A 13,698-nucleotide genomic window follows, 5' to 3' on the forward strand; every position below is an offset into this window, starting at 1 on the left:
TTTTCTTTCTTTATTTTAAAGGCTGCTTTTCTTTCCGGGATAGTTAATCCAACGGCAATTTCATCTTGTAAAGACGTGAAAGATTTTCTTATAGGAGCCAGAGAAGATAGGTAGATAGGTAATTTGATATAATGACGTTGGAAATATTCGATCGATTTTACTTACCGTTTTTCATTGGCTGAGACGATAGAGTCCATAATGAGTGGGGAGGGGTGGGGCGGGTAGTTATTAATAAAGTAATCGAGAATTAATGAAATATGATTTATTACTAAATATGCGAAATATATACATTAGGCCATACACATAAGTACATAATCCTGTTCATTTTTTTTTTGTTTTGTTATTTTTGTTTATTAATTTCTATTTTTTTTTCTTTTTTTTTCGTTATTTTGTTTCTTCATATATTCTTTCTCACATTTTTTTTTATTCTCTTTCTTTCTCTCTCATTCTCTCTCTCTCTCTTTCTCTCTCTCTCTCTCTCACACACACACACACATACACATTCTCTTTAAACTCTTTCGCGTCAAATTTCTATTTTCATCGGATATTTTAATAAAGTGCACGCGAGAAAAGTTTCTTCGAGCTGTGAGAATGTTGTTTGTTGTTGTTGTTATTGTTTTGTTATTTATTTATATTACGGTATTAGGTATATATGTATTTATATGTGTATGCACAAGTAAGGTATAGGTACATATGTAGTAGTAGGTTGTTATGTGTTGTTGCCCGGTTTTCGACTCGACGAAAAGCTTCTCGTTTGAACAGTGATCCACGAGAGAGTTAAACAATGTTTATTATGCATTTATTGTGGTTTAACTGTTTGCATGTATATGCCTGTAACGCGCGCTTTTATCTCTGTATATTTGTATATATGTATGTATGTTACTGGCGACGACCCACATACACACATAAACAATCTCAATTATTTAATATTATCCCGTTGTTTCAACGTTTAGTTTTCCTTAAATTGTAACGTGTGTATCGGAAGCTTTGTAACAACTGAAGGCTAAACACTGAGTAGTATTTTGGTTTTTGTTTATATTTACTTATATTTATATTTATATTTTCTTATTTTTATATTTTATATTTCTTGTTTTTTTTTTCTTGCTTTTTTCTTTTCATTTCATTTCATTTAATTTCATTTCATTCATTTACAGCTAAACCTCGTGTGGGGTGCGAACGTACGAGACGTGGAAAGATTTTTTCGAGGTTTTTTTACTCGATCACGTTCGATAGCAAAATAATAATATCATCTTTCGTTACTCGAACGAAGGTAATGAAGTAGAATGAGAAGAGGAGAGGGAAAGGGAGAAGGAGGAGGAGAAACAAGGAATAGGAAGATATCACCAACGAGCTATATTTTGATATACGTATGCACGTATGTATATGTATGTATATGATATGGATATGTATATATATGTATATATATACACGAACGACGAGGACGAGAACGACGCATCATTTTTGTTTTCATTCTTTTAATGGACCATCGAAAGCACAAAAGGTTCTTTGAAATTCGCTCCCACGTTAACGTATCGCAATACAAAACGTTTTTTTCTCTTGGTTCATTGCACGTATTCTCACCTGTCTTTCTATCTCTTTCTCTCGTTCTCTCTTTCTCTCTTTCTCTCATATACACACACACAGCTTACATAGGTATATATGCATATGTACGTTTGTATGTATGTATGTATCTATGTATGTATGTATGTACAATGTTTATACAAATGTCTCGTGGAGATTTTTTTTTGTTTAGTCGGTGATTTGAACATTTCATGTTATCTCGACTAGGAATGTCGACGATTTCACGGCCTCGGGGCCATCGTCCGAGGTAAAAGAAAAAATAATAATAAAAAAAAAAAAATGAAACAAAAATTAAAAATAAAGGAAAAAAGAAGTGCGTTGCGTCTATCTATCTTACGTATACCAACAGGGATGATACGTGATATGTGATGTATATATGTGTATTTTTATTTTTTTATTTTAATATTCGTATATCTTTCGCGTTATATAACGAAGGAAGAAATCGTGAGAACCTGAACGCGTGACTAAATATTCGTGATCGCGACGACATATATATATATATATATATCGAATGATGACGAACGATTCTCTCTGGAATGGATATCGATTCCGTTACTCGTTGGAATGTTTTTCGAAGGAAAATTTATTAGAAGAGAAATAATAAGAAAAAATACAAAAAGAAAAAAATAAATGATAGACAAAAAAGGGGACACGATAATAATTTGAATTTCTCGTTTGGCGATTGAAAAATGACGAGGAGGTTGGTGGGTGGAAGATTTCGAAAAAACAAAAAACGATTCTTCGTCGTTTTAATTTCTTTTTGTTTTTCTTTTTTATCTTGGGGGTTTCTTTTTATTTATTTTTTTCGTCAGGAGGCACTATGTGTCTATGAAATCTTGCCTCGTGTTGACGTAACACTGGTGTAACTCGTTCACGTGTTAAAAACATTCGTTGGAATAAATTTCGACTCTGGAAAAGAGTTAACGAAAAATATTTTTTAATATGGATTTTATTTAAAATTTATCGTTTTTTTTTCTTTTTTTTTGTTTTGTTTCGAGAAGAAAATAGACGAAAGAGAGAAGAAAAATATCGCATCGATCGTTACGACACATGTATCGAAACAAACATCATTTTATTATTTAACGAATAGAATCGAAGAGAAAAAGAAAATAACACACACCTGGACGATAATGCATTTATTTAATTAGCAACGAGGATGACGTATCAATGAAAGATTATTTTATGAAATAAAGGAAAAAGCGTGAAAATTGAAATAGAAAAATAAAAACAATAGCAATCCTTCGTAGATCCTGATAGTGTAAATGAGATTTCGAAAACGATTTAGTTGAACCTGAGGATAGAAGTCGAATGAAAGAAAAAAAAAAATAAGCAAGTAACCCAAAAACAGGAGAGAAAAGGAAAGAGCTCGAGTGACAGAGATAAAAGAAAAAGAAAAAAGGAAAATGAAAAAGTGGGCAAGTGCAAGAGATAAAAAAGTAGGTGTTGAAAATAGAAAAGTTGGATGCGAGAAGTCTGGATGGGTTACTTGCCTTTGCTTGCTCTCGCTCGAATGAGCTTTCTCAAGGACAAAGCGTTAGTGAGAGAATTTTTCTTTTCTTTCGTTCAAACCTACCAAACCTCTATCACCCCTTTTACACCCCTTAACTCCCTTCGACATCCCACGATTCCCTTTAATGTCCCTTTTCTCGCGTTTTGCTCTTTTGCTTTCGATTCTTTCTTTCTCTCCCTCCTCACATCTTTCTCACAGTTCACTCGCGATTCTTTTCCCCCTTCTGTAATCCCCCACTCCCACCTCTAAGCTCATACCACGTCGCTTTACTTTTATCTTCGAGCGTGTCGGATGAGAGGCTCTTAGTAGCTATCGCGACTAGAAAGGCTCGAATGACGATTCGATTTTTCACCTGGTTCTCTTATTTTTCTTTTTTTTCAGGCCCCCTTTTCTCGAGGTAAAACGTTGGAAGATGTAGGAAAGGTTGGTTTGAACGCGTGTCAGACTTCTCTACTTTCCCCCTTGTAACCACCTGCCCACCCTCTGAGAAACTATATGCATAAAACGATACCTACTTTATCAGTTTGGTTCGGTTCGGTTCTTCGAGAAACCAGCCTAAAGAGATGTTGCTTTTAGACGGAAAGGAGGAACCGACAAAGTGGTTTCTTGATGCGTCTAGTCTAACGATGATGCGATGTCTCTCTTCTCTTCTCTTCTCTTCAGCAAGGATGATAGGCCAGACTATAGGGTAGAGGAAGCATACTATAATGGAAGGACGACCGCATATTACGGTCTACGTTTCTGATATGTCGCGTGCTATATCACGCGTCACATCTATATATCTATGTATAGATGTAAGCGTGTGTATTCGTACGTGTGTATGTGTGTGTGTGTGTGTAAGGTTTATTATCGAGTGCCGTCTTTAGATATATATAGTAGCGTCTATCATGGTAGGAAGATTTGAGTTTGCTCTGTAGAAAGATCGGTTACTCTGCGAACATAACCGATTTATACGAACGTGTTCACAAGGCTACTGTCAGTTAAATAGAACGATTTGATAACGTCTCGAGCTAGGTCAGACACGAGATAGTCAACCTTTTATAAATCGACTTTTCTGAAATAAACTTCTTTTCACGATTTTAATCTTTTGGGTTTGAAAAAGAAGTTGGCGAGAGAGAACGTTGTTAGGTTTGGTTTATCGTGTTTAAGATCATACCAAGTTTTCAGTTTATAGGATGGATGTTGTTGTTCGTTGTTGTAGGTCAAAATGTGTCTTTTTATTCGATACGATCTGAGATTATCAAACGTACCTTCGAGTTAAGAACTCATTATAACGAATGTTACTATGTGTCTCTATAGTGCGTAATATACGTGTGTGTATGTGTTTGTGTGTATGGTGTATTTGTTTCAGAGAAGACCACGGATCTCCCCAAAGTCGAGTTGGTCGAACCACGTTTTGATGGTTTCCATTGTTCTCCAAGCAGAACAACAACAACCACCACCATCACCACCACAACCATTCATTCCTTCCTATTCGTTTGTCGTGTGGAGATAAGCATGGCTGACTACTACTACTACTACTACTATTACTCGTCCAATAGTATTGAAGAGAATCTAGAGAGAACTAGTAGTCTCGGCATAAGGCGTTTCCATGGGAAACGATCTTAAGTTTCGCCTCGGTGGACAAGTGGCATTCGGAAAGTTTTATAAATGCTACGTAACACCGAACTTCTTCTCACTTGGACCTTTCCAAGAAGAGTAAGAGGAAGAGGAAGAAGAAGAAGAAGAAGAAGAAGAACTTTTTCCTTCGTATCGTCTACTCTTCGTTCGTTCCTTCGTTTACTGCGTAACGCGATTCTTGCTATATACATTTTCTCGTCTACGACTTTTTCGTTTTTTCTTCTTCTTATTCTTCTTCTTCTTTCCAGTCTTGGGTTGCGGAAGAAAAAAGTCCCTCCAACCTTCTACGCTTACTCGAACTTTATGTTTTGTGTACGTTAAAACTTCTCCTCCTTCTTTTTCTTCTTCTTCTTCTTCTTCTTCTTCTTCTTCTGCTTCTTCTTCTTCTCCTTCACTCTTGTAACTTATTTTTTTTTGGAAATTTATTTTTAATTTTCTTCTTCATTTTGTTGAAATTTAATCAGCAAACTCAACCTTTTCTTTTCCTTGTTTTTTTCTTTTTTTTTTTATCCGCGATACTTGTATTATTTTGACGAAATATCCGAGAGAAGAAATTTATCTTACGATTTACAAGCAGTGTAATAAGTAATCTAGTCTAGTTTGATTTCCATCTCTCTCTCATCAAGAGAGAATATCAAATTTGTCAGATTGCGTTTCGATCGAGAAGCTAAGCTGGACGATCTATGAAACACGTTCTTGAAGCATAGAAAAAAAATAATCTTAAAAAAACGACGTCCTCCCCCGTCCCCCAATGATTCATTTTCGTTTTTTTTTGAGAGAGAGAGAGAGATAGAGAGAAAGAAAGAAAAAACGAACCACACGTTTGTAGGAACGAACGAACGAACGAACGAACGAACGAACGAGACGCGGGTTTGAGTAACGAGCTAATTTTATCGTGGCAAAGGATCACGACGGCGCGTGAACTTTGTCCCCCTTTTTTCCTTTTCGTTCCTTTTTTTGTTCCTTTTTTTTTTCTACATACCTAGCTAGGCAGCGATAACGTTCGCTCTCATAGTAATGCGTTCGTCGAAATGGAAACACTACGACAAGACGAGAACGAATAGCACTCTCTGTGATATACTCGTAGTGGAAAATAAAAGTGCCGCAGCTTTTTCCGATTCGAAGCTTTTACCCTTATTTCTCTTCTCTCTACTCTCTTCTCTTATTTCTTTCTTTCTTTCTCGAAGAATCAATGTTGGATTTTCCTTTTTCAAACGTACTCTTCTTTCGTTCTCTATACTTCGTGGTTCCTTTATCCCTCTAACCCCCACCCACACTCTCACCCCCGATTTTCACTTCCATCGTTGTAAAAGTAAGAAGATTCATGTCTTCGAAGAAACATCCCAAAACTTCAACAATATTTTGGTATTTTTTTTTTTGTTTTCGATGGCAGTTATCATGACTTTCACTTTATTGCATTTTAGAAATATTGCACATTTCATTTGACGATAAGATAAACGAAGAAATTGTATTTTATTTTTTTTTTTATCGTAAATAATTATACAATTGATTCTTTCGAATAGAATTAAATTCTATTGAATCTTTGGGTAATTATATTTGTGTTGGTTGTTCGATTATTATTCGTTTACAATCGGTGCTCAATTACAAATGACGTTAAAGGATTTAAATATATATATATATAGATATACATATATCTATCCTTTTTTTTTATTTATCTTCCATTCCCGTTTTTCTTTCCCTTTTTTTTTTCTCTTGTGCGTTATTCAAGTTCAATGCACCTCTTTTATGCGAGTCGATATTTTGTTTTTTCTTTTATTCTCACCCCTTCCGCTTCCTTTTTGTTTTTAATTTTTACCCTTTCGTTTTTCGCACAATTGACTATCTACGCGCAATCTGTATATTTATAACGGGTGTTACCCGTGAAAAAACAACAATTGTGTAGAAGAGATACTTAGCATACTCTTTTTTCGCGAGATGCGAGACTGTACAGTCAACGATTAATTAATTAATTGAAAACTATTTCCCCCACAACGTTTCCCTGTTCCTTGCCGACCATTATTAATCATCCATCATCCATCATCATCGATCAGTATCGACGATGTGATTGTCTTTCGTCACGAAACTCAAAATGTTTCGTTTTATTCCTCTAGTCCTCTTTATTTCTTCTTTTTTTATTAAATACGTTCTTTATTTTATTCCAATCTTAATCTTTCTCACCCTTTTCACCCTTTCTCTTTTCTCTCTCTTTTTCTTTTTATTTTTTTCTCTCTCTTCTTTTTAAGGCTAGGGGGAAAAAAATGCGAGTCGAAAGAGGAGAACGAGAGAAAGGACAAAAGAAAGTCTTAGGAAATTCTTATCCCTCTTTTTTTCTCTCTTATTTTTTCTTTTTTTCTAGGGTGTCTAAAGAGGCAGCAATAATCGTTGTAGCGAGAAAAGGGTCAACAACAGTAGACACGCGGATGGCCTCAGGAGATTAGCTTGTCCTTGAACTGAAACATAATAAATCAGAAAAAAACAAGGGGCTTAGTCTTTTAGTTTTTCAGTTTTTCACTTCATTATTACTTTAATGAGTATTTAAATGACGTTAATTTTGTTAGAAATTATGAAAAAAATATTTTATCTGACCTTGCTTACGTATATCTACATTAAGTATATTATTTGCATGAAAGAAAAAAAAAAACAAGAAAATATATATTACGAAAGCGCAAATGCATGCATGCATGTATGCATACAATATTTTCTAGGGAATAAAAATGGATTTGAAAAGTTTCGAACAAATTTTTCGTTGAATATCACCATATAGTGGTATACAATTTACGATCTCATTTCGTTTTTTCCATTGGTCTTTTTAAAAAGAACGTATTCGAAAAGGAGAGAGAGAGAGAGAGAGAGAGAGAGAGAGAGAAAGAAAAAAAAGGATTTATTCCAATTACCTGCGTACTTTGAAAAATAACATTGATAAAAGCGTTTCGAAGAGTTAACATTTTTATATACAGTGATTCTACTATATTTTCCCATAGAAGAAAATATCTTCCATCTTCGGTTATATGTTTGAAAAGCGACAAGACGTCGAAAACTTCATGAATATTATGTTTATCGTTCTATTTCATATTGAAATTTTCTTATTCTTTCTTTTATTTTATTTTTGTATCTCTCTCTCTCTCTCTCTCTCTCTCTCTCTCTCTCTTTCTTTCTTACATAATAATTTATCCATTTAAAGGAATATGTTTTTTTTTTTTTATATATTTTCAAGTAAGGAAAAACTTGTTAGTGACGACAGGTCATGTTTTGGATTGAATTAAAATGTCGAGAGGTGAGCAGCACCATGGATATGTACCGATATGCACACATACGTGCATATACTAACAGAGAGTAGGTGGGGAGTGGGATATACCTATTACATGTATGCACTTTATCATCAGTTTGGAGAAGGTTTCAATGGCATCGTTATACTCGGGATTGGTCAAATGCCGCGTATTATTTGCATTGTAATTCGACAAAGCTCTTCCCACTGGGATTTATATGCCGTGGCGTTGCATAACTAATGGCCATTTGATTATTCTTGATATTCATTGGTAACAGTCTCCACGTGCATATGTACTAATACATTTATATATGTGTACATACGAATGAGAAAACTCACACGATTCGGTTCAATCTAAATGTATTTGCTAAAGGAAGTACGATCAAACGACTAGCACTTCGATGGATTCGTTATTTTCAATTGTGTCCAATTGGCAAAATACGAATTTGTTTTGACACGTACCTGTACAAGTATTCTATACAAAGAAAACTTAACATTCTCGTAATGAAATGTGTTTCTATTTTTAATTCGTAATTAAAACTTTACATCTACCCTTTTTTCTTCTTCTCTAACTAGTGTTTAATAAATAATAACTTTTAGTATTAATAAATCAAGTTTTGACTCTTATTAAAGTTAAATGAATTATAAAACACATGTTTTAACATTGAAAAAAAATTCTACATATTTTATTCTAATATTTTTTTCTTCTCTTCTTTTTTTGGTTGATTTAGAATGATATCAAAAATTAATTAAGTCTCATATTCAACGTAAGTTATCATTTACATAAAAAATAACTGACAATGAGATGAGAAAGAATATTTCCTGTCGTAGTATAAATTTTTGAAAATCACGTGGCATCGTTCCAAATATTTTAATAGCGTAATCAAAAATAAGGGAAATATATTATCACGTAATAAAGTTAGTTGACGCATCTTCTATGTATATATGCATATACATACATATATTGACGTTAGTATATGGTATTAATTATCTCTAAAGTAACACCCGCGACGAACGAATACATATAAGAGTAATGAAAATGTCGAGTCAAGAGGTAACAGTCGCTAATTTCATGAGATTAAACGATGCTTCTTCTTTCGGAAATGTCACGTAATTTTACTACCTTATTTTCTCGACGAGAGATAGGGTTGTTGAAAGATGAAGAAAGACGAACAGAAAAAGAGAGAAAGAGAGAGAGAGAGAAAGAGAGAAACAAGAGAAAGAAAATGAGAGAAAATTTGGGTAGAAGATAGGATAAGATAAGAAATAAGGAATAAGAATAAGAGAAAGGTACGAAGGAATACTAATAAAATGGACAAGCTTGTAGAATACTACGACTAATTTAAATCGCAATTAAAGGATAACTAACACCGACGAACTTTGCCATATTCTAGGAAAGACATTGAGTAAAAAAGATGTAATAAAAGGATTAAAGAAAAAAAAAAAAGAGAGATAGAAAAGTATAAAAGGAGATTGTAGAAGGTAAGATAATAGATAGTATATTACTTTTGGTAGATAGTACTTGTAAAATATTGTTTCAATTTCTTGGTGGTGCTTTTCTCACGAGAGATTTTCATTCGCGGTTAACGAAAGGTAACGTTAGCCTTTACTCGAGTTCCTACTATCCTACTATATATATATATATATATATATATATATATATATATATATGATAATTTTATTAACTTAAGATTCATAAAATATCGGTAGGTTGATTAAAAAGTCGCAGTTAAATTATTAAAAAAAAGGGTATTGCAATTTCGACGAAATAATGTTAATTTATGGGTACTATCATGGGTTTAATGTTTTAAATTCATGCAAGATTTATAAATAGAAAAAAAGTATTGTCTCTTTGAATTTTTATTAGAAAATTTCTCTTAAACTTTTCTTTCAATTTCTGTGAATTATAAATTATATTTTTATTGATAATTTGTTTAATAGATAATAAAATAATTTACTCACCGAAAAATTCCGTTGTCCTTACGTCATAGATTTGACCGTTCTGTTCTTGATTCGATTGTACGGTTGCTTCACATCTTGAAAATAGAAAAAACAGCAAAAAAAAAAAGTGAATAAATGTTAAGAGAAACTTAACGTAAAAGAAAATGTAAACGTAAACATAATGAAACAAAGGGGAAGATAATATTAAAGGATGAAGTAAAATGCGTCATTTATGAGTTAGAAACTTTACCTGACGTTTATCTTCTCACTAGAGAGATGATCAGGTTCGAGTTTCAGTCGGAGACTCGATATCATCGAGATCATACCGTGCTGTTCTAGTTTCCCTTCCAAATCAGCTTTCACCTAAAGAGAAGAACAAAACGCGATGACATGAATTTAGGTAAAATGAATTTTCAACATTTGACGTTTAACTACCAGGATGTAAACGAGAATTACAATATTTAAATAAATAATTTAAAGCTTTTATATATGGTAGTAAAACGCCACGAACCCACTCATCGTTATAAAAGCGCGATGATGTCCGTATATGGAAAATTTTCATTTTCCGAGCCAACTCAATGAATCCTATCATCATGGAATGTTGCGAAAATACGAACAGCTGCATATAACGACATGATACGAATATGTGTGTGTGTATGATTCTATGAATAAAAGAGAGAATATATAGAAAGAGAGAGAGAGAGAGAGTGAGAGAGATAGGATGTAATGTTGTTAGCAATCAAATGTGAAAATGAACGAGAAATTTAGGATTTACGATAAACGGTGACGCTTTTAAAACGAGTAAACAGTCAAAACCGAAATAATATAATAATTTAAGTTTGTTGATAAGTAATCACGGTGATAAATACGCTTGATACATAGATAAAACATATAATTGGATTAATAAAGATGTTCGACTTATCGACAGGATTACTTGGGATACTTGCGAAAGATTTAACTTTTAAAAGATACGTAATATTATATCTATGTACAAATGTGGAACATCAGGAAGGGATGGTAGAAATGAGGAATACTCTTTGAAGGTATTTAATGAGCGAAAAGATTGTAGGTCTCTTTGAGGATTTAGAGAGGAATAATTAGAAGTGGATGATTATGATCATAAGGTCGTTTGAAATCAGTAATTACTAGCAAATGAAGAAAATAAAGAACATGAAAATACATAGAAAATATCTATCCTTTCTTATTGTTAAAAAGTGTTAATTAAATTCAAGAAAAACCAAATAAAAAAAAAATAAATAATAAAAGAAATGTAAGAAATGGTCAGTTTAAAGATATTAATTACTTTTATTACAAATGAATTTTTAATTAATCGCGATTTTATTGGTATTAGGTCTAGTTTATGTATTAGAAAAAAATATATATAATGTATATCTTAGTAGTACATAGAAGATCGAGTTGCTAAAGAAGTCCTAGTAAAAGGATGAAACGTTCAAAAGGATCAAAACAATATGTTCTGATTTTTTTTACCTGTCCAACTTCCCTATGATACAAAGTTTGTGAATATTTTATTTTGCGAACGCGAAAAACAATTAATTGATTAATTACTTTTTTCTTTTTTATATTCTCTCTCTCTCTCTCTCTCTCTCTCTCTCTCTATCTGTCTCTGTCTCGGTTTTTTCGAATTCCCCTAATTACAGTTCCCATCAGAATCTATTTTCTTATTCAGATTATTCTTGATCTTCGTCAGGCCATTACCACTTTTCGAAGCTTTTCTGACGATCGGACCGAGCATTCTAAATTTGAACCGTTCGATTTTTCAAACATCTTCATAATGCTTATTTTCTTTTCCCTTTCTTTTTTGCATTCGCGCCAGTTTAAATTTTATCATCATCCCACGGTAAGAGAGCAGCAGCAGAAGCAGAAGCAGCAAAGAAAAAGGCCGGATACGCGAGTCTCTTCGAGCGCATAAATTTTCCAGTAACGATTGCTTCCGAAGAAAAACAGCTCGGGTAAAGCGTTTTATAAAGGTTCCACCCCCTCCCTCTCCTGCCCCCCAGCCCCCATTTTCCTTTCTTTTTCTATTTCTTTCCTTTTCCAATCTTCATTTTTATGTCTCTATTCCTCTTTCTCATTCTTTTTCTCGTTCTTTCTCTCTGGTAGCATCGTAAAAATTAATTGAGGTGGAACGAGATTAGTACTGTCGAAGAAAAGAAATGGTTCCTCTCGCGAAATACATGTCAGTAACAACAATGAAAAAAAAAAAAAATAAAAAAATAAAAAGTACCTGGTCTCTTTAAAAGAAACTGTTTTTCCTTTTTTTCTTTTTTTTTTTTTTGGTTTTATTTCCAATGTTGAACGTACATATTAACAACAAAGGGAAATGAATTATTCAGTAAACATGATCGATAAAAATGTTTCCAGTTCGTGTAGGAAAAAATTTTCCAAGCAGAAAAATAAAAAGAAAGGGTGAGAGTAATAACGAGGAAAACAAAAAGAAATAAACAAATAAGAAGAACAGAGAGAGAGAGAGAGAGAGAGAGAGAGAGAGAGAGAGAGAGAGAGAAAGAGAGAAGAACAACCCTATTTCCCTCGGATCTTATTTTCTTTTTTTTTCTTTTCTTTTATTTTTTTTACCGTTCAATAAACACAAAAGAGATCTATATAATAATCTTTTCGTCGTCGTTAAAGATTCACGTATTCCTAATGGATTTCCACTTGGTCGTTAAAAGTAAGCTAATCGATTCGACTTCATTTTTTATTTATCAATCCTATATTTGAAAGACAATGTTTTAAACGAGAAACATCTTAACCTCCTTTTTTTTCTTTTCTTTCTTTTCGTTGGCGTATTTCTATCATCTCGTTCGAATGTATAAAAAAAGAAGATTCGTTAATCAAAGTATTTTTTTTTTTTTTTGTATCATTTAAAAGAGTATAAAATCGCGAAGCATATACTTCCGATGGTAGATTCTATTTTGATCTATGTATCAAAGTTGAAATAATAGAAAAGAATGAGAGAAAGATTGACCCTATGAGAAAGATGGACGATTACGAAGACGTGGATTGTCCTTTTGCAACGAGGTAACAATTAAAAGAAGGGCTCTCGTGCGTCACCGCCATCACGGGTTTTCCTCGAGACTCTCCAAAAGCAAATTAATCTCTTTCTCTTTCTTTCTCTCTCTCTTTCTTTTCTTTCCCTTTCTCTCACATTTCCTCGGATTAATTAGAGGATTTCCCTTTCACCTTCAGGAAATTGCCTCCTTCCATCATCTCAAACGCTACTTTTATTCTTCGAATCTGCGAATATCTTATCTCTCTTTCTCTTTCTTTTTCTGTTTCTTTTTCTTTCTTTCTTTCTTTCATTCATGTTGCACGAACCAACCGGGAATGGAAAAAGAAAAGCTTAAGTGAATTGTTCTAGAAATGATGATTTTAAACTGTGCTATTTATTGTTCTATTTTTTTTGTTTTTGTTTAAGTCTTTCTCTTCTTTTTTTTATTTTTGGTTTGAAAAAAATTTATTTCAACTTGTGTTCTTCTCTTCTCGTATTTGTCGCTCCTACTTTTTCTTTTTTCATGTCGTATCTTTTTTTTTTTTTTTTTTTTTAGTCATGTTACAAAGAGAAACGTTTAATAACGATCTATTAAAGTCGATTAAATAAATAAATTATAATTTGAATGTGAATGCGCTTTTTTTCTTTCGTGTAATATTTTTGGAACAACGATACTCGGTGCTTCGAATAAAATCGAAGTAATAAAATATCCAAATTTATTCCCGTAAAGTTTGACAATCAAAAATATTATAAGCTTAAACGGGATTGAAT

General features: G+C 32.9%; 1 protein-coding gene across 6 annotated transcripts in view; it reads right to left on the reverse strand.

The window, feature by feature from the left end:
- Positions 1-247: 247 nt before the first annotated feature.
- The window catches only part of LOC107064848 (uncharacterized), a 132,729-nt gene continuing 119,278 nt past the window's right edge, over positions 248-13,698 (reverse strand). For all 6 annotated transcript variants that reach the window (XM_089174865.1, XM_089174869.1, XM_089174866.1 and 3 more), the window contains 3 exons: positions 10,168-10,280; positions 9,939-10,012; positions 248-7,161 (listed from right to left, as the gene is read on the reverse strand). In XM_089174865.1, coding sequence (XP_089030991.1) covers positions 7,073-7,161; positions 9,939-10,012; positions 10,168-10,280 — 276 coding nt within the window. In that variant the 3' untranslated portion in view covers positions 248-7,072. The remainder of the gene's footprint in view (positions 7,162-9,938; positions 10,013-10,167; positions 10,281-13,698) is intronic.

This window comes from Polistes dominula, unplaced genomic scaffold, assembly GCF_049000335.1.
Source record: "Polistes dominula isolate Pdom_NZ unplaced genomic scaffold, Pdom_raw_medaka contig_16, whole genome shotgun sequence".
NCBI classification, from domain to species: Eukaryota; Metazoa; Arthropoda; class Insecta; order Hymenoptera; family Vespidae; genus Polistes; species Polistes dominula.